The sequence below is a fragment of the Phytophthora cinnamomi genome (assembly GCF_018691715.1).
Source record: "Phytophthora cinnamomi strain GKB4 chromosome Unknown Contig92, whole genome shotgun sequence".
Classification (NCBI taxonomy): domain Eukaryota; phylum Oomycota; class Peronosporomycetes; order Peronosporales; family Peronosporaceae; genus Phytophthora; species Phytophthora cinnamomi.
This window is the reverse complement of record NW_027151025.1, coordinates 1,029,364-1,046,224: the sequence shown is the minus strand read 5'-3', so window position 1 is coordinate 1,046,224 and position 16,861 is coordinate 1,029,364. Positions and strand designations below refer to the sequence as shown.

General features: G+C 56.5%; 5 protein-coding genes across 5 annotated transcripts; 4 read left to right on the top strand and 1 right to left on the bottom strand.

Moving 5' to 3' along the window:
* Positions 1 to 416: 416 nt before the first annotated feature.
* IUM83_02897 (Serine/threonine-protein kinase Nek2) lies at positions 417 to 1,740 on the top strand (the record flags this gene model as incomplete). Its single annotated transcript, XM_067926856.1, has 3 exons — positions 417 to 464; positions 598 to 791; positions 1,653 to 1,740. 3 exons carry the CDS (start codon positions 417 to 419, stop codon positions 1,738 to 1,740), a joined length of 330 nt encoding a protein of 109 aa, XP_067784413.1.
* A 3,814-nt stretch (positions 1,741 to 5,554) lies between these two features.
* On the top strand, positions 5,555 to 6,315 carry IUM83_02896 (chaperone DnaJ; the record flags this gene model as incomplete). Its single annotated transcript, XM_067926855.1, has 2 exons — positions 5,555 to 5,596; positions 5,674 to 6,315. 2 exons carry the CDS (start codon positions 5,555 to 5,557, stop codon positions 6,313 to 6,315), a joined length of 684 nt encoding a protein of 227 aa, XP_067784414.1.
* Positions 6,316 to 11,222: 4,907 nt separating this feature from the next.
* On the top strand, positions 11,223 to 11,550 carry IUM83_02895 (uncharacterized protein; the record flags this gene model as incomplete). The annotated part of the gene is made up of 2 exons (XM_067926854.1): positions 11,223 to 11,285; positions 11,365 to 11,550. 2 exons carry the CDS (start codon positions 11,223 to 11,225, stop codon positions 11,548 to 11,550), a joined length of 249 nt encoding a protein of 82 aa, XP_067784141.1.
* A 431-nt stretch (positions 11,551 to 11,981) lies between these two features.
* Positions 11,982 to 12,310, top strand: IUM83_02894 (uncharacterized protein; the record flags this gene model as incomplete). The annotated part of the gene is made up of 2 exons (XM_067926853.1): positions 11,982 to 12,043; positions 12,172 to 12,310. 2 exons carry the CDS (start codon positions 11,982 to 11,984, stop codon positions 12,308 to 12,310), a joined length of 201 nt encoding a protein of 66 aa, XP_067784415.1.
* Positions 12,311 to 13,562: 1,252 nt separating this feature from the next.
* On the bottom strand, positions 13,563 to 15,032 carry IUM83_02893 (Major Facilitator Superfamily (MFS); the record flags this gene model as incomplete). The annotated part of the gene is made up of 1 exon (XM_067926852.1): positions 13,563 to 15,032. The coding sequence occupies one exon, from the start codon at positions 15,030 to 15,032 to the stop codon at positions 13,563 to 13,565; it is 1,470 nt and encodes a 489-aa protein (XP_067784409.1).
* Between the last annotated feature and the right edge of the window lie 1,829 nt (positions 15,033 to 16,861).

The window sequence follows — 16,861 nt, the reverse complement described above, 5'->3', positions numbered from 1 at the left end:
CAGGGTGTCACCGGAATCCCCCAACTCAAGTGTTTGCCGATATTATCTATAAGTGACTTCTCCGAAGATGCGCTACCCAAAGGATCGGGAAATAGCCCGACACGACCCCGGATTGGACGTGACGGGGTCGTGCGAGGCTGAACTTTCAGTTTTCTGTGAGGGAGCTACTCCACACCGATGACTAGCAGTCCGGGTGGTGAATCGGAGGAGGAAACAAATCCAGGTAAGATTGACTCACAATCGGAGCTCATAGTGGAGAAAAGGGAAGCGCTCACGAACATCCGCGATTATGAAGCCGAGATACCACGGCTTCGTGGGCTGGTGGCCGGGCAGGGCGTTGCCCAGTTACCAGTAGTCCCCGCCCCAGTCCTGCAGGTAAACCGTCGACTCCCGCTGTCCCTAACAGCAAGGGCGAGATGCCGCCCGCGGAGGTGTGCTACCTTACGACGGCAGGCTTTCCGGAGGTGCGAAGAAGACGAAGGGTTACTACAATCCGCCGCAACCCGTCTGTTGGCCGCGAGTATCATGTTCCGTGCCTTTGGCACGGAGACAGGTAAGCCCCTATCTGCGATGTCGTTTGTGTTGTGACTGCGGGAGCGCGAGTCCGCCAAGTTCTGGACCACGCCTGCGGTGCTGATGGCGATCTTCGGCGGACGGCTCGGGTCGCGCGGTTTCACGATCATGTACTCCAAGGAATCGTCCGAGATGACGACGCTGGAAGACAAGTCCACGAATGCGAACTTCTCCAGCAACTTCAGCCCATCGGCCTCGCTGACTCCTGTGTCAATCAAGTGCGCGAGCTATGAGGACATTCTGGACGTCAAATTTCTCCTGAAAGGAGAAGACAGGTTGCGCACATGAAACTCACCGCGACCAAGCCACCTGTGCCCTGGCGTCAGTGTCAAGGCCGCAGTAGCGATGCACTCGAACGCCCGCGCAAGAACCTATTTGTTGCGCGTGACTCGCAGAGCCACTGTGGCTCAGGCTATGACAAAAATGGACATTAAGCTGCCACCGGACAATTTTCCGCTGTCGCGGCTAGGAGTGACAGGGCCGGGAGTTACTTCTGGATACTCCGCTGCGGAAGGCACTATCGGAGTTTGCACGGCGGTCAGGTGCTTCGTTATCAGCTTTTGCCGATATGTTGCGCGGGCAGACGGCTAACGACTACCGCCAAAACAAAAACTTGGTGCCTGCTGTGCTGAGCAAAGTACGCAGAGGGTTCGAACACTTGGAAGAGCTTCAGAAGATTGGTCATGGCTGTGTTGAAGTCCGGTTTAAGTAAGACACCTCCGCGGCAGGTACAGCGGCCACCAAACTGCGGGTCGGCGAGCGATAGCCTAAATGTGCTCCACAAGAACATCCACAAGGAGTAGGACGCAGGACAATTCCTCGTGCTCGACCGAGACTCTTCAATCAATGGACCAAGATTATCACCAGCCCCTTCGGAGTAATTGACAAGGACTTCACGATCTGTCGTACCCCGAAGGCACCTCCATCAACGACTGTACGGACCAGGACAGCATCGTTAAGCCGGAGTATTCACAGTGTGACGCGGTGGCAACCGAGCTTCTGAAGTCCAAGTGCGTCCACTCGAATGCGCGGGTCTGTGTGGTGGCTGGTGATGTAGCTTCTGCTTTCCGCAACATCAGCATCCACGGCAACAGCGTGTATCTTTCCGCCGGGCACATCGAGGAGGACGATGTCATCATGATCGAGCTCGCGGCACCATTTGGCTAGACTGGGTCACCGGGGTTCTACGAGATAGCTGGCGGTGCGCCTGCTTACACGGTTATCACACCACTGAAACGTTCCCGGATGGTATCTTCAACTACCACCGGGTTGACGACCACATCAATGTGGCTGCTGACTTTGGTACATCCTACGATGACGCTAACCGTTCGCTGAGGTACGCCATGGTAGCGGTCATGGGTGCTGACGCTATTAACGCTAAGAAGTTCACCGATTGGAACACACAACAACGCGTACTGGGCCTCGTGTTCGCCCCTGTGGCGGAAACGGTATCTATGTCGCCGGAAAAGATACGCAAGGCTCGGGGGATTGTGGCGGATGCCTTCTCTGCTTCGTCGCTCTCAAGGCAGGCCTATCGGTCGCTGATGGGTAGTCTTCGGCATGTGGCAACTTGTATCCAGCTCCTGTGCCAGCGCGAAAGTCATCTACATCGTTTTCAGCGTGTCTCGATTACACCTGACATGCAGCAGAACTTGAAATGGTGCTCCACACACACCGGTTGAACGGTGTGTCTCGGGAATATGCTCCCAGCACCGGATATTGCAGTGGAAATGGATGCGTCAGATTACGGAATCTACGCGTTGGACGTGTCCTCGCAGGTGACCCTTACGTACCAGTTCACGGACAGCGAACACGAGCTGGTTGCAGCATTCAAGGATGGTGCGCCGAACGGGCTCGATATCAACTTCCGCGAAGTGTTCTCTTGCGCTTTCGCGGTCCACGCGTGGGGACAAAATTACTCGCAACGGACACCCTTGCATGTCCTGCTTCGTATCGACAATACCTCTGTCGTTGCTTGACAAAACAAGCTCGCCTCGCAGAACCCACGCGCCCAAGTGATTATCCGGCCCCTTAGCTGGTGGGAAACTTCGTTCCAACATCGGTTTTAGGTACCTCACGTGGCCGGTACCGACAACGAACACGCAGACGCTGGTTCCCTCGTCGCCGCTATCCCATCGTATGCGGCCAAATTCTCATTCCTAACCCCCGGTTGGTCGCAGGTATCACCGACAGTGGATACTCAAGGTCTGAGAGATGTGGCGAAGCGCCTCTCAACGAAACAGGTAAAACGCTCAGATTGCACAACCACGGACTTGGCTCAGATCGACACAACTCAGCTCGGCTCTCCCTCTGCACCGCTCAGCTTGGTCAGCTCAGCGCCACTTCAGCAAAGCCCAGCTCTTCTCAGCTCAGCACGGCTTCGCTCAACCCAGTTCAAGGTGGGTAAGGCATGTGTTTTTCCACAGTCTTGTGAAACCTTTGCGTGGTCCTTGCGTCAGCCACATCAGCTACCCCCGATTCTGAATGTCTCCAAGTGTTCCTAGATGAAACTTGTGCCTCGCTTGGCAAGTCTCAGACCGCATGTGTCTTCGCCCGATTCACCCCCTCTTGAATATGCAGGCACGACACCACACACACGTAGTCCACTTCTCTTCACAGGCCCTTGGACTGGATCTTAACAGCCTCCTCCTTGTTCAGCGACTCCGGCTTCGAGTCGCTTCCAGTCACGACACTTCCTCTGCGGCTCAGACTGTCAGCCGCGTAACAGGTCTTCACTAGCCCTCCCCCCAGACCTAAGAGTGGCCCCGAGAGTTGGCTCGGCTTGAGCCTGTCTTGGTCCAGGGTTCTCGCTCTACTTCCGCGCGCCACACGGATCCACAAGCAGCCCTGAAAACCACTATCACAGGTGCTGTTCAGCCTGAAACCTCAGGGCGAATCACCTCCCGCCCGAAAACACGAAATACGACACTGGGTATGCAAGCACCCCAATGCATAGCAATATGAAATACCCCCACCGCTGCCACTCCGTAGGAACAGCAACTGAGTTGGTATGCGGGTCTGAATTTGGTCGGAAGATTTCCTTGGACCCTGAGGAAGCACTACCTGCGTGTTTGGGGGCAAATCGAACTCTGACTGAACTTAGCACATGCACAACTAAGACTTATCAAGTGAGGCCGCAATTTTCCTCTGGGTACACTTTGAACAAGGGTGAGATGTAATCCGTCAAATGCTGACCTGGGTGACTCTCCGTGCTTGACAGATCATTGTATCCATCACGACCGAGGCCAGGCGAGCCACGCAGAGGTCCACGACGATACCAATTGGTCACTGCGGGTGAGGCACTTATACCCACAAAGGGGGTGCCTAAGCGTGGTACAGCTGATACGAAGTGACTGATTGAAACTGTCAAGTCGACTTCTCCCATACCCTCTGGGCCAACTCGCTCAGACGCTGGACTTCGCCCAGATCTCGGACTCTTGGCTGCGACTCCATACACTCGGCGGAGACTCCACGACCACAGCAGGAGCTGGGATCAGACTCGGGACTCTCAGCTCAGACTACTCGGGACTCTCGGCTCAGACTCCATGATCACAGCGAAAGCTGGGCCCAGACTCCGGGATCTCAGTTCAGGCTTAGGACTCCCAGCTCAGACTCCATATCCACAACGAGAGCCGGGCTCAGACTCTGGACTCTCAGCTCAGACCCCAGGTGGTCAAAGTCAAGCACCCCGGGACTCGGCTGCGTGCCGACTAAGTCCAGAGTCTGAGCGGAATATGCTCAGGCCGCAGACCTAGCCAGGTCATTTCACCAAGAGGGAGCCAGTCCACTTGAAGTCCGGCGTAGTCAATCTTGGGTCGGGCCGAGCGGGTTCGGGTAGCCGACTGGTGGGTTCGGAATTTTCCTGCTAACCTCGCCACACAGGCATTTAACTGCGTATCTCCGAGTGCACTCCGTTGCCGACTCCACGTTCGATCAATACAGTCGAGCTCTGACCAAGTGGACTACCTGAACGTCCCGGCACGGTATAGCCCCTTCGCTTGCGGGCATGCCACTTAGTCTCCAAGTACAGCACATCTCGGATTTTATTCTCTACGCCACCACAGTATGGCTTCGGGTCCGAGGGTTTCATTCGCAGCGACTCGATCACGGCGGTTCTCCTCAGCGTTCAGCACTTCTTCGCGGCATCCGGTCATGACTTCCCAATTGCACACCTGCAGATCCGTATGCTGATCAAAGGAATCAGCCGCCTCGACTGGCCACCGCGCCAAAAACCACCAGTGTCACTCGGGCTCGTTGAGGCTTGCTTCCGCAGCCTCGCGATGACTGATCCATTTGAGCAAGCCCTATGGGGGGCCATGTGCTTGGCGTTCGTTTTCCTCCTGGGGCGATCGGAAATAGTAGCAATTATCGGAGGTTCCTTCAAGTGGTTTGCTGTTCCAGCTAAAGACATCGCAGTTCTAGATGTGGAAGGTCGGCCAACATCGACTCCGTCGAACGCCCAATCGGTGTACATGCGCTTGATCGGTTCCAATACCAACTAAGGCGCGTCCCCCCCCCCCCCCCACAACACGATTGCTGTTGCGTTCTGGGCACCCATTCTTGTGACCTGTGTTTGTTGCTCCAAGTCCGCAAAAACCTGTCCACCGACATACAGGTTTCAGTGAACCTGGACCACCGCGGAAAGCCAACCTGCATTGCAACGGCCGACGTGGCAGAAGCTATCAAGCGAGCGGCTACCAACACAGGTCAAGATCCGCGATGTTTCAGCTCGCACTCTCTACGGACCAGCGGGGAAACTCGCATGTACCGATCTTGCACGGATGTCCTCACAATCCAATTCCACGGCCGTTGGGTCTCCGATGCAATTAAGACTTACTCTATGCTCTGCAAGTAGTCGGTGTCTACTCTGGCAGCAAGCATGGTATCAAGTCCGCGGGGCGATTCGACGTTCATTATTGGGGCTGGCTACATGACATTTTGGGGGCACTGCTCTCCTCATTCCTTATAGGACTGAGCCGATCTGTACAATGGCAAGAGTCTTCAGTTTTCCATCCGTCGTGAGGTACGAGACACTCGATGGCAGCATTGTGTGAGAGGAGAATTAGATTTGACAGTCCTTTCGTGCTTGTGTCTGTGCAGACTATTTGCCACCATTGCCATGGCAAAGGAGCGGCTCACGAGGAGGATGTCCATGTTTGCTCGGCGTGTGGCGGTCAAGGTGTGAAGATGACGACTCGACGCGTCGGACCTGGTTTCATCCAGCAGTTTCAAACCACGTGCGAGAAATGCCACGGCAAGGGTAAAATCTACACAAGCACGTGCCCCGTGTGTGGCGGCCGCAAGGTTGAAATGACCGATCTCAACTTCGACGTGGACTTGGAGAAGGGCACGCCCGACGGCCTTGAGGTGGAGCTGGAAAACTACGCGGATGAGATCCCCGGTCAGCCGGCTGGCCACGTCCGGTTGCAGGTGCTGACCGCGCCACACCCTGTGTTCACGCGCGAAGGCGATCATTTGTTTATGGACATGGATATTTCTCTGCGCGAATCGCTCGTGGGCTTCACGAAGACTTTCACGCACTTGGATGGACGGCGAGTGGAGGTAGTGCGCGACGAGATTACACCGCCGCGGTTTGTCACTGTACTGAAGGATGAAGGCATGCCGAAGCAGCACTCCCCGTCCGAGAGAGGCCAACTGCACATTAAGTTCCACGTGCAGTTCCCCGAGACGCTTTTGGATGAGCAGAAGGCCGGCTTCCGCGAGTTGTTTTCGATGAAGTAACGAGCAAACAAACGTGTGTTGGTCAGGAAAATACAACACATTACTAGACGATGCTTCGTCAACGCTTACCTTGTCCTCCTCTTGCACGTTATCCATTACTAGGAGAAATCGTGGCAAGGCCAAGAATAGAGTTTTCCGACAGAGGACTACGCTGACGGTTAAGAAACCACCGGGGGAGAGCACAAGGGAGCCGAGGCCAGAATCCAGGCATTCGGCTTTCGCCTCAGCATTCGCAAGCCTCCTTCTCCGAGCCTCGCATTCAACCAACCCGCTTCGCTCGTCTCGTACTCGATGCAGTCGCCGCACTCACCACCGCCTCCAGCTCCAGCTCCAGCTCCTACTGACACGTCTCGTCCAGGCTCTCCGCCGGAAGCTGCCGCTGCCACTACCGCTGATTTTGCCGGTCACGGTGGAGCCACCACGGCGGCTGCGTCTGGCACGGGATCGGCACCGGCATCTCAAGCTTCGACTCCTCGCTCCAGCAAACGCCTACAGAAGCGCAAGGCGGCCGCTGACGCCAGGTCCGCATATCGCCGCAAGAAGCTGGCCAAGCCGGATCTGTCGCCGTCAGCGACTTGTTGGACACCAACCTCGGCGACACCAGCGAAGTCATCGGCACCAGCCACGTCTCTGGCACATGCACTGGCACCTGGGAAGAAGAAAGCGGGCTCTGTAGCACGCACCTCCACCTTGGCCATCGACACCTCAGCGATTCGGGCGACCACGTATCTGGCTACGCTCTTGGAGGAAAATGCCGGCACCTCGGCTCCCACAAAGCCCCGGTCATCAGTGCCTGGTAGGAAGCATGCGACTCAAGCGGGTGCAGCAAGCACCACCCCGCCACAGCGGCATTCGACCATTTACCTAGACAACCCACCTCCGCGGGATGGCAACACGGCCTCGACTACGTGTAGCACCTCAGTCCAGTCACTTGCTGCTGTACAGCACGATCGACAGCAAACACCCCGTGGTGACCACGCGTCTGGGGAACATGACAACTTCGACTTGACCTCCTTTCTGGATGGACCCTCATCGATGACACCAGCACCCGGCCAGTTTCAACCTAGAAGCGCACTTACATTGGACACAACCGCTTCCCACACAGAGGTTGCACAGCTCGCAGCACAGGTTGATTCACTCAGCGCCCTTGTACATGAGCTCCGGACGCAACTTGCATCGGCCAACAGCCTCCCTAGCGTAAGAACGACACCGACATCGACAACAACTTTGATCAAGAACTCACAGCCGATCCTGTATGACTCTGCTACAACTCCGACATGGACTGTTCCGGCGGCAAGTGGAGAGTTGCCGCCTGTGCGACTATGGGAACTACGCCGCTCGAGTTTCCCCTCGACAGTGAGCCGAGGCCGAAGCGACTATAACCCGCATCCAACCCACATCTTGGTCGCCTACCGGAGTATCCAGAATCTGGCCAAACCCGATGGTATGTACACCTCCCTACCGATACCGTGCTGTCATTTAGAAGTGCGGCCAGCATCCTCCCTTTCGACGTGTCGAACGCTGCTGCGACCGAATTGTATGGCGTTCGCATCGGTGCACAAAGATTATCGATTAGACACTTCACACCGCTATCAGACGACAAGCGCTTAGTGCGCAGTTCAAGCAACGCGAATTTTCCAATGGACTTCATCTCGGTGACCCTACCACCTGAACAACCTGCGCCCTGCTCCTCGTACGACGAGATCCTACCAGCACTGAGCGGACTCAGTGCATTTGGCTCGGAGTTTTGGTACCCACGCAAGATAAACCTATTGGACCAACTATGTCGGTTTGTGACGGACAATCAGACAGCGGACCCCACCAACAGCCCGGGCCGTGTAACCCGCACACTCCAGTACGCTAATGTGTACCTGGGCAGGGCGGTGGCTCATCTCACGATGGACACGCCATCCTGGTGGCGCGACCTCCGCACTGCGATAGCAGCAATCGAATACAAGTCCCTGGACTGGCTTCTCGCTCTCCAAAGCTTCCCCACAGTCAACACCGCCAACTCGACATCGCAACCTGGGTCCGCTCCACCGAGGCACCTGCCTACCACAAGACCTCATACAATGCCAGAACACCTCCGACAGCAGATCCCCCGCCGCCTCGACGGCACGGAACCTTGCCTCCGCTTCCTCGGTGAGGGAATGTGCTTCGGGGGATCCCGGGATAAATGCGCGCACTCTCGCCGCACACACCGATGGGACTCTCCGCTGCCTCGCGAACTGCAGGCTTACATCAACCGTCAATACGGATCTAGCCGCCGGGACCACTACGGCTTCCACCGCAACGGACGATGCTGAGGCAAGGCCGACTCTCCTATGCTTCGGCCACGCAATGAGGATAACACCGCCAATACTAGCGTTGCACCTTCTATTCATCATCCTCTCGAGTCCCCTGTCCTCCCACCGGGAATACCCACTACACTACCACTGGTACGGTCATACTCTGCATGCACCCACCCTCCGGCAACCCGCCGCGAAGCCTCCCCAATACCACAACATACGCCGCCAATGCTTCGTCAGTCACAAGCACAAATCCATACGACTATCCCCACTACACGAATGTATACACCCACCACCTCATCCGAGGGCGTTAATGGCTTAAACCACACCCGCAGTCATCGGCAAACGCAGGGGTAATTTTACCACCCCCAACTACACTTCATCTTCAACGCCAATCGCATACCCCACCCATAAGAAGCCTTCAACACTTCTCACCAACCTCTCAGTCGCATCTACCATCGATGCCCGCGAATGCTACGCCATCAAACTCACTAACACCGACATCGTGCCCTACGCGCATATTCAAATCATGCCAGCGCACCGCCCCCTCGGCCTGCCGCACATCCCAACTGCAATCACAAGGAAGAAGCAGAGCCAATATCTGGAAAAATATCCGCTCCAAATCCTTCCAAATGGTGTTCACAAATGTCAACCTTCTCTCACCGTCTACATCATTCCCTACTCAAGAGGGCCCGCCGTCGGCTCCTCGTTACCTTCTCAATCAACCCCTAAAAGCCGCACTGTCAGAATACGTTCGACGAACACGATGCTCTCTACCTACACATGTAGAACTACTCCGGGGTCAAACCCAATCTGACTATCGGCCCGACAAGAACATCCTAGCGTCGTTAGCAAGGAGTGCAGTGACTACCTTCAGTTAGAGCCCCTTCTAACTGTGGCCCGAGAGTGTCTCTGACATCACCACTACCCAACCAACCAACACCCCACTCGCAACCACCCTTCTGCTCGAAACCGCACTAACGTATTACGCAAAAATATACGAAAAGAATAGGACCTCGGACGATGCATCGTGCTAGACGTCGATATCTTAGAGCTATGACCGGAAGTGTACCTAAATCCCTTTGGTGTTGTTGATAAAAGCGACGACGACCCTAATATCTCTGGCCGAACCACGGTTCCCTCTGCGGAGTATGAGCACTGTAATGCGATCGCCAGAGAGAGATCTTACGCCAGTCTTCCTTTTTCCCAAAGCACGACGTTAAAATCGTCCTGGGTGACGTTGCTGTTGCATTCCGTAACCTCAGCGTCCACAGCGAATGCGCCCACCTGTTCGCTGGAACTATTCCAGAAGAGAATGCTCTAGTCATCGATCTATCAGCGTGTTTTGGATGGGTCGGCTCACCAGGATTCTACGGGTTGGCGGGTAACGCTATTGCCCACATTCTCGGCCACGCATCAAACACGTTACACCCTCAAGGGTTCTTCAACTACCACTGGGTGGACGATCACGTCTGTATACATATGAACACCGCCACAAGACGCAACGACGTAGAGCAGTCCATACGGGCAGCAATGGCGATCGTTCTCGGACCGGACGCCGTCAATAACAAAACGTTCACACACCGGGCCACCACCCAAAAAGTATTCGGTCTACGCTTCGACACGATCAGAGGCACTGCGGTGATGTAATTCCACTAAAATCCTCGCTACCGTTCGGTGCGAGGTTCACCAACAACACCCGCTTTCCCAATAGTGTTGGATCAAAACCTGGAGACCAGGAACGATCCCTTCCACCGGGTCGGTTGCAAGCACTTTTGTGCGGCAAGATTATCTTCGGTCAACCCAAATCTGCGTCACTTAGCCACGAATGAGAGCTAGGATGGTATATAGCGCTCTCGCGCAACCCCCTGCAGTCTCTCAGAATAAAGGGTACCGGCTGGTAAGGCCTAATACAGGGGTGACCAAGGGAATCCTCGGTCGGTAGGTAAATACACTCGGGGACACTCCCGTCCCTCAAATATATAGTAAACGACTATATAAAGTCGCTCCAGCCTCCGACCACTCCAACTCTTGGCCTAACCTAGGCGAACTCTCGGTCAGGTAACCTTGAGCTCCCCAACATACATCCCCACGCAGCCGAGCGTGTCCAGGCACTACAATAAGCTAGCTACACTTGCCGAAGTCGGACTTGGCCCTTGTTGGCTTTGGGGGAATACTGCTCTTTATTTTCTGAGTATCTAGAGGTCCTGAGGACCTCTGCGCGTCATCTTATGGCTAGTCCTGTGTCGCTACGCAAATATCTAATATAAACAGGTCTCAAGGAGACTCATCAGATGGTGACCGAGAATTCGCGAATAATTCCGACTGTACCAAAATATTGGTACATGCTGAATGCGAGTCCTCGGCCGGGGTTGTATTAGGCTCGCCAAAGCTACTGTCACTACTCGTCAGTGACGAGTCGTCACTGTGCCGCGGGGAAAGTACACACCCAATCGCCAGCCGGGGTTCCATTTTACCGAGAACCCCGAGACCTCACGGTGGCAACTGCAACAGGGTCTACCGGTGCAATTTTGGCGGAGTTGCCTCCCCACAACTGCCCCCGCATCGACGCGAACCAACGCACTGGCGACCGTCTAGGCGTCTTGAGTTCTCATCGCCATGTCACGCCTCCTCTCCGACGCAACCGCCCGGGCATTTCGCTCTGTCCGCTGTTCCGGCCAGGTACGTCCACTGCTGTTACAGCACCTCATCTCCCCACGAATGCTCAGAGCTGATTTTACCTTGTTCCCATGTGCTGCAGGGTGCTGTCGAGGTGCTGACCGAGGGTTCCGACGCCGCCGCCGGCCCGCCAGCCTCTTCAGTCCAAACGCCACCGCCTCTCGCGCCAGCGGCTGCTTCGGCTGGCCGCAAGGCGGCTCGCACGCCACAGCCGAGGTTAGCTCACCACCACCCGGGCCCCCTCTTTCACCGCCGACTCCGCTGCTGAGTGATAGCACTCCACCGTCGCCAACTCCCGCGCCTTCGATTGCGTTGGCAACTCGCGGGGTGTCGGTGGGCCGCGAAACTACCACTCCGCGCATGGTGGCAACCTGACCGAGGTTTCGCGGCCTGCGGCTGGCCCCGAGGACCCACAGCTGCTGCATCTGGCTCGGCTCGTGGTGTGCGTTGCTCGCGTCCCTCCTGCGAGACTCGATACGGTCCTGGACCGGTGTCTGGAGGCGGCCGCTAGTGTCGGTGAAGTGTTGGCGGCTGCTGTTGCTCCCTGCCGACTCCCCCTCACCGAGTCCGAGGAAATCATGTATCTACTCCGTTCACGCATGGGCCCACCACTGGCGGGAACACAATCCTTGACACCACGTCGAAACCCACGTACAATTCCGTATCGACAACACATCGACGGTCTCATGGCAAAATAAGATGACATCCAAGAACGCTCGTGCACAAACGCTCATTCGCCTTCTCGGGTACTGGGAACTGAAGTATGGCCTCCGATTTCCGCCTCCAACATTCCGGGTCGGATAACGTCATCGCGGATGCTGGCTCACGCTACTCTAACAATTCCACTGCTCGAACAACATTTACTAACATGACAACTGCATGGTCACAGACACAGCCGACACTGGGTCTCCCGGATCGAGCAGATCTGGCTCAACACTTGCGCGAACACTCAGTGGCAGGACCCACCTACGCCAAGTACAAACGCGCCCTCTGCGTCTGACATGCCTTCGTCGCCCGCCGAGGAATAAACCCCTGGCTTGACGAGACTCCGCTTCCCTCCCAACTGCACCATTTATCCGATTTTATCATTCTGGGATTCCGACAAGGTTACGGTTCCGGACGCCCGATTCGCAGATCATCCATCCTGAACACCTTAATCGGCATCCGCCATTTCTTCCTAGCCTGTGGTCGGTCATTCCCTTCGGACCACACACAGATCTGCATGCTCCTCAAAGGCATCAGCCGCCTCGACAGTCCCCCGGACCGGTAGGCTCCCGTGTCCATACAGCTTCTTGAAGCATGTTTCTCATCACTCAACATGCATGCCCTTTTGGACCAAGCGGTGTGTGTGGGGGGGGGAGGGGGGGTGCAGTGCGTGTCCTTCTTCTTCCTGCTCCGGCAATCAGAAATTACAGCCATCGATGGAGACAAGTTCCGGTGGTTCGCTCTGAAAGCAATGGATGTGGCCGTCCTCGACCAGGCAGGACAAGCCACACTAAGCTCGCTGAGAGCTAAGTCCGCTTACATAAAACTCCGAGGATTGAAGACTAACCAGGCGGGACAGGCCACATCCCGAATGCTCCTGAAATCAGGCCACCGGTTCCTGTGCCCAGTACTAGGGGCCTTACTCCTTCTCCGAGCCCGGGGCGGCCTACCAATGGATATGCCGGCTGCAACATACCCATCCAGCTCGGGGTCGATCCAGACCATCTCATCCCGGAGTGTTCCTAGCATCATCCAGGCGGCAGCCAGCCAAACGGGAGGCAACCCTCGTGCCTTTAACACACACTCCCTCCGCTCCGGAGGGGCAACGCACATGTACCGCTTGGGTGTCGACGCACTGAAAATCCAATTCCACGGCCGATGGGCATCCGACACGTTTAAGATATACACGAGTCTATGCAAGGAATCGGTAACCTCCATCGCATCCAGAATGGTAAGTGGGGCAAGAACCACCTCGACACTCCAATGGCACTTCTCGGATCCTACTCTTTGGGGGCACAGCTCTTGTCCAACTTCTCGGACAGAGCTCCATAAAATGTCAAAAGAATATATGTCGCAGTTGGCCCCACTACACAAGCAGGACCAAGGGGGGAAAAGTACCGATGAGGGTTTCTAATGAGCCTACTCACTTCTTTCGCCAATGCGAATGCACTACTTTAGCTCACAATACATGTATGTATCTTTGTGACATTGTGAGTTTTGACATGCACCTACTACTCTTCTAGCTGGAAGCAAAGTAGTTCTCTACACAACAATTCCAAGATCGATTTCTAAAGCTTACTTCTCGCGACGCGAGTCGTACTCGGCCAGAATCTCCTCAGCCGACTTGCCCGACGTCTCCGGCACCAGCTTCAGAGCCAGCAGGAAGAAGATTGCCAGCAGCACCACGAACGGGACGTACGCGTAGTCATTGAGCGCGTCCGAAATGTACGGGTACGCCACGCCCACGATGAGGTTGCACAACCAGTTCATGCCGATGCACAGCGACGACGCGCTGGCGCGGATCGAGTCCGGGAAAATATCGGCCGTCATGACCCACACCAGAGGACCCAGCGTCACGCCGAACGCGATCACGTACAGCGCGGTGAACACGATGGACAGAGCTGACACGTCCACGAGGAACGCCACCGTCATCAGCACCGACATGACGAACATGCCGGCCAGGCCCCACAGGATCATGTTACGCGCGCCGAAGCGGTTGGCCAGTACGCCCGTGAAGAAGGCGGGCCAAATGTTGATGAAGTCGATGATGAGCGTGCCGATACGCGAGTCGGAGATGCCGGCGTCCGAGAAGATGCTGCCCGAGTAGTAGAACACGGCGTTGATGCCGGACAGCTGCTGCGCACACGACAGCAAGATGCCGCCCAGAAGCTGCATGCGGTAGCGCGGGTTGAACATGGACTCCTTCTTGGGAGCAGCCAGACCCTCCTCCGCGGTCTCCGGTTTCTTGTTCACCTCCAGCCACGACAGAGCCGTCTGCACGTGCTCCTCGCCGTACAGACGAGCGATGACCTCCTTGGCCTCCTCCGTGCGGCCCTTGGTCAGCAGCCACGCGGGACTCTCAATGCACATGGACGGCGCCAGCACCATGTAGATCACGGCCAGGATGCACGGGAACGCGGCCAGGTAGCGCCAGCCAGAGCTCGTGTTGGCGAAGAAGAAGCAGATCGCGGGGAACAAAATGCCGATGGTGGTGAAGATCTGCAGGCCCAGACCCAGCGTGTTGCGCATGTGCGGCGGCGACAGCTCGTTCACGTACGCGCCGATGGTGCCCGTGGCAGTGCCCGACGACAGCCCCGCGATCAGACGGCCAGCGGCGAACGCCCAGATATTGGAGACCGAAGCCTCGACCACGCCGCCCACGAACATGAAGATGCAGTTGAGCATCAGAGTCTTCTTACGGCCGAGGCGGTCGCTGAAGTGGCCGCAGCACAGAGAGCCGATCATGGCGCCGAAGATCCACGCGTTCACGGCGAACGTCCACTCCAGCTTCGAGTGGCCCGGGAACATGAGGCACGTGTCCTCGGCCACGGGGCGCGCATTGCACTCGTCCGTGTCGTTGTACTGCGACAGGTTCGTCTGCGAGGTGGACCAACCGCTCTGGAACGGCTGCAGCCACGACAGGAGCGCGCTCGTGTACAGGATGGCCTTGGGCTTGATGAGGCGCGCGGCGGCCTTGTTGGCCTCGTCGAACGCCGTGGCGTTGCCGGCCTTGGGCGTCGTGGCTTCCGTGTAGTTGTCCGCCATACTCGTCTGCTTGTTTGCCTTCCTGCCTGCTTGCTAACTCGCTAACTTGTTTGCTTGGTGCACTCGACTCGACTGTCGATTGCCGACGACTTGGCCAAATGGAAAGTGAGCGACCGACACCAACTCGACAGTCGAGACCGCCGTCGAGCCGCTGCCTGCACTTGCCGTCGCGGATCGGCCCGGGTCCCAGCGCACGGAAAGGCTCTCACTTGATTTCTGCTTGGCCGAGCGACCGCTGTTACCCCTGCTCATGCTGTGTCGCGTTTCTTGAGCGCGGCGGGCGAGTGCTACTGTGCGAGTGCGAGGCTCGCACTGCGAGCGAATTGAGCTGACAGATTAAGCTCGTGCGGCTGTGGCGACTTGACAGTACGTGTTATCACAAACAGGCATCAGCTAGCTTGAACCTGGTGAAGGCCGGATTGAGACGGCATCGGGACTGCAGTAGATAGCCACGCCCAAGCTGGCGTTGTGTGTGCCGGGTCGCAAGAGGACAGCGCAGCTCTCCAACTCAGCTCAGTCCCGATGAGCCGGTCCAGCATTGCATCTCGGTGTTGGTATCTTTGCGTGAAAGAGGTACCAGCTGGTGGCGCTTCGTGCAGCCAACGAATTGGCTCGAGAGGGGTCTTGGCGGTCGGGGATGCGGGCGCTGGACGCAGCGGCAGCTCTCGACAACGGCGAGAGCGGAGAGTCCCTGAGAGCGCCGTCGACGACGGCGACGGAGTCCTGCTCGAGCGACCGCTCTCTGCCTGCTTCAACCATCGCTGCACGAGGGACGAATCATCTCGATGATGCTCTTTGATGCGGTTCTCGGCGCTTCTGAAGTTTCGCCCTCCTCTGCGCGCGCACGATGATGCCCGTACTTCTGCATACAGGATGAGAGCGCTATAGCCTTATCACAACAAAACGCGGCTCAGCACAAAACGGAAGGGGTGTCTAAGGCGAGGAGCGTAGCCGCAGGTGGCCCGCACAGTAGGGCCGCACGGTATTTGCGGCGGTGGGCCCAGAGACGAGCATTCCATCGAGCCGCGCATTGCACTCTCCAGGACTTCATAGCGCGAGCGAAGCGAAGCGTGGGTAGGCGAAGCGTGGCTGGTTAGCATGAAATCCATCTACGCAACATTTTATTATACTTGGTAGTTTTCCACGCGAAGTGAGTGCAGTGTTGAAGCAAGGCGGAATGAGCAAGCGGACGAAGCTGGGGAAAAGATGTTTTGAAGCAGAATGAAGACATTACGACCAAGACCTCAAATTGAAGACCCAATATCTAGTTGTGCAGAAAATGGGTAGGTGGGCTGGCCAATGCCGATCCTAGACCAGGAATCTTGGCCCCCCTTCCTGTCGTGGTTCATTTGGAGTTACGTCGACGCGGGAATCAAGCCCTCACGACCGCGCCGCCGTACAAGTGCTGTGGGCGTTTCACCAGCGGTGCGTCCAGCACCACGCCTGCCATATCGGCGTAGTTGTAGGAATTCAACCCACCCACCATCCCTGATAGGGGTTGCCACTCGGCACCTTGCCTCTCAAGCAAGGCAAGGCATCTTCATGCCTTTGACCTTAACCAAATGAACCACATTGACCCCTAATCTGATTGAATGCTGCAAAGGATATTGTATAGGTGTTGTGATGTTGCAAGCGTAATTGTGATTATCCGTGATTTGCTGTGCTGGTCAGCTTCCGTTCCAACAGTGATCCCTTTGCTGTGGAGTCCAGAATGACGAGAATCCGCCGCCTGTGGCCTGTCGGCTGGCATAGCTTCGTGCGGTTTTGCTTTTGTACTACTTCAATGTACTTCACTTTCGTGAGTCGCTGTCGCAGGCGATACACGAGCA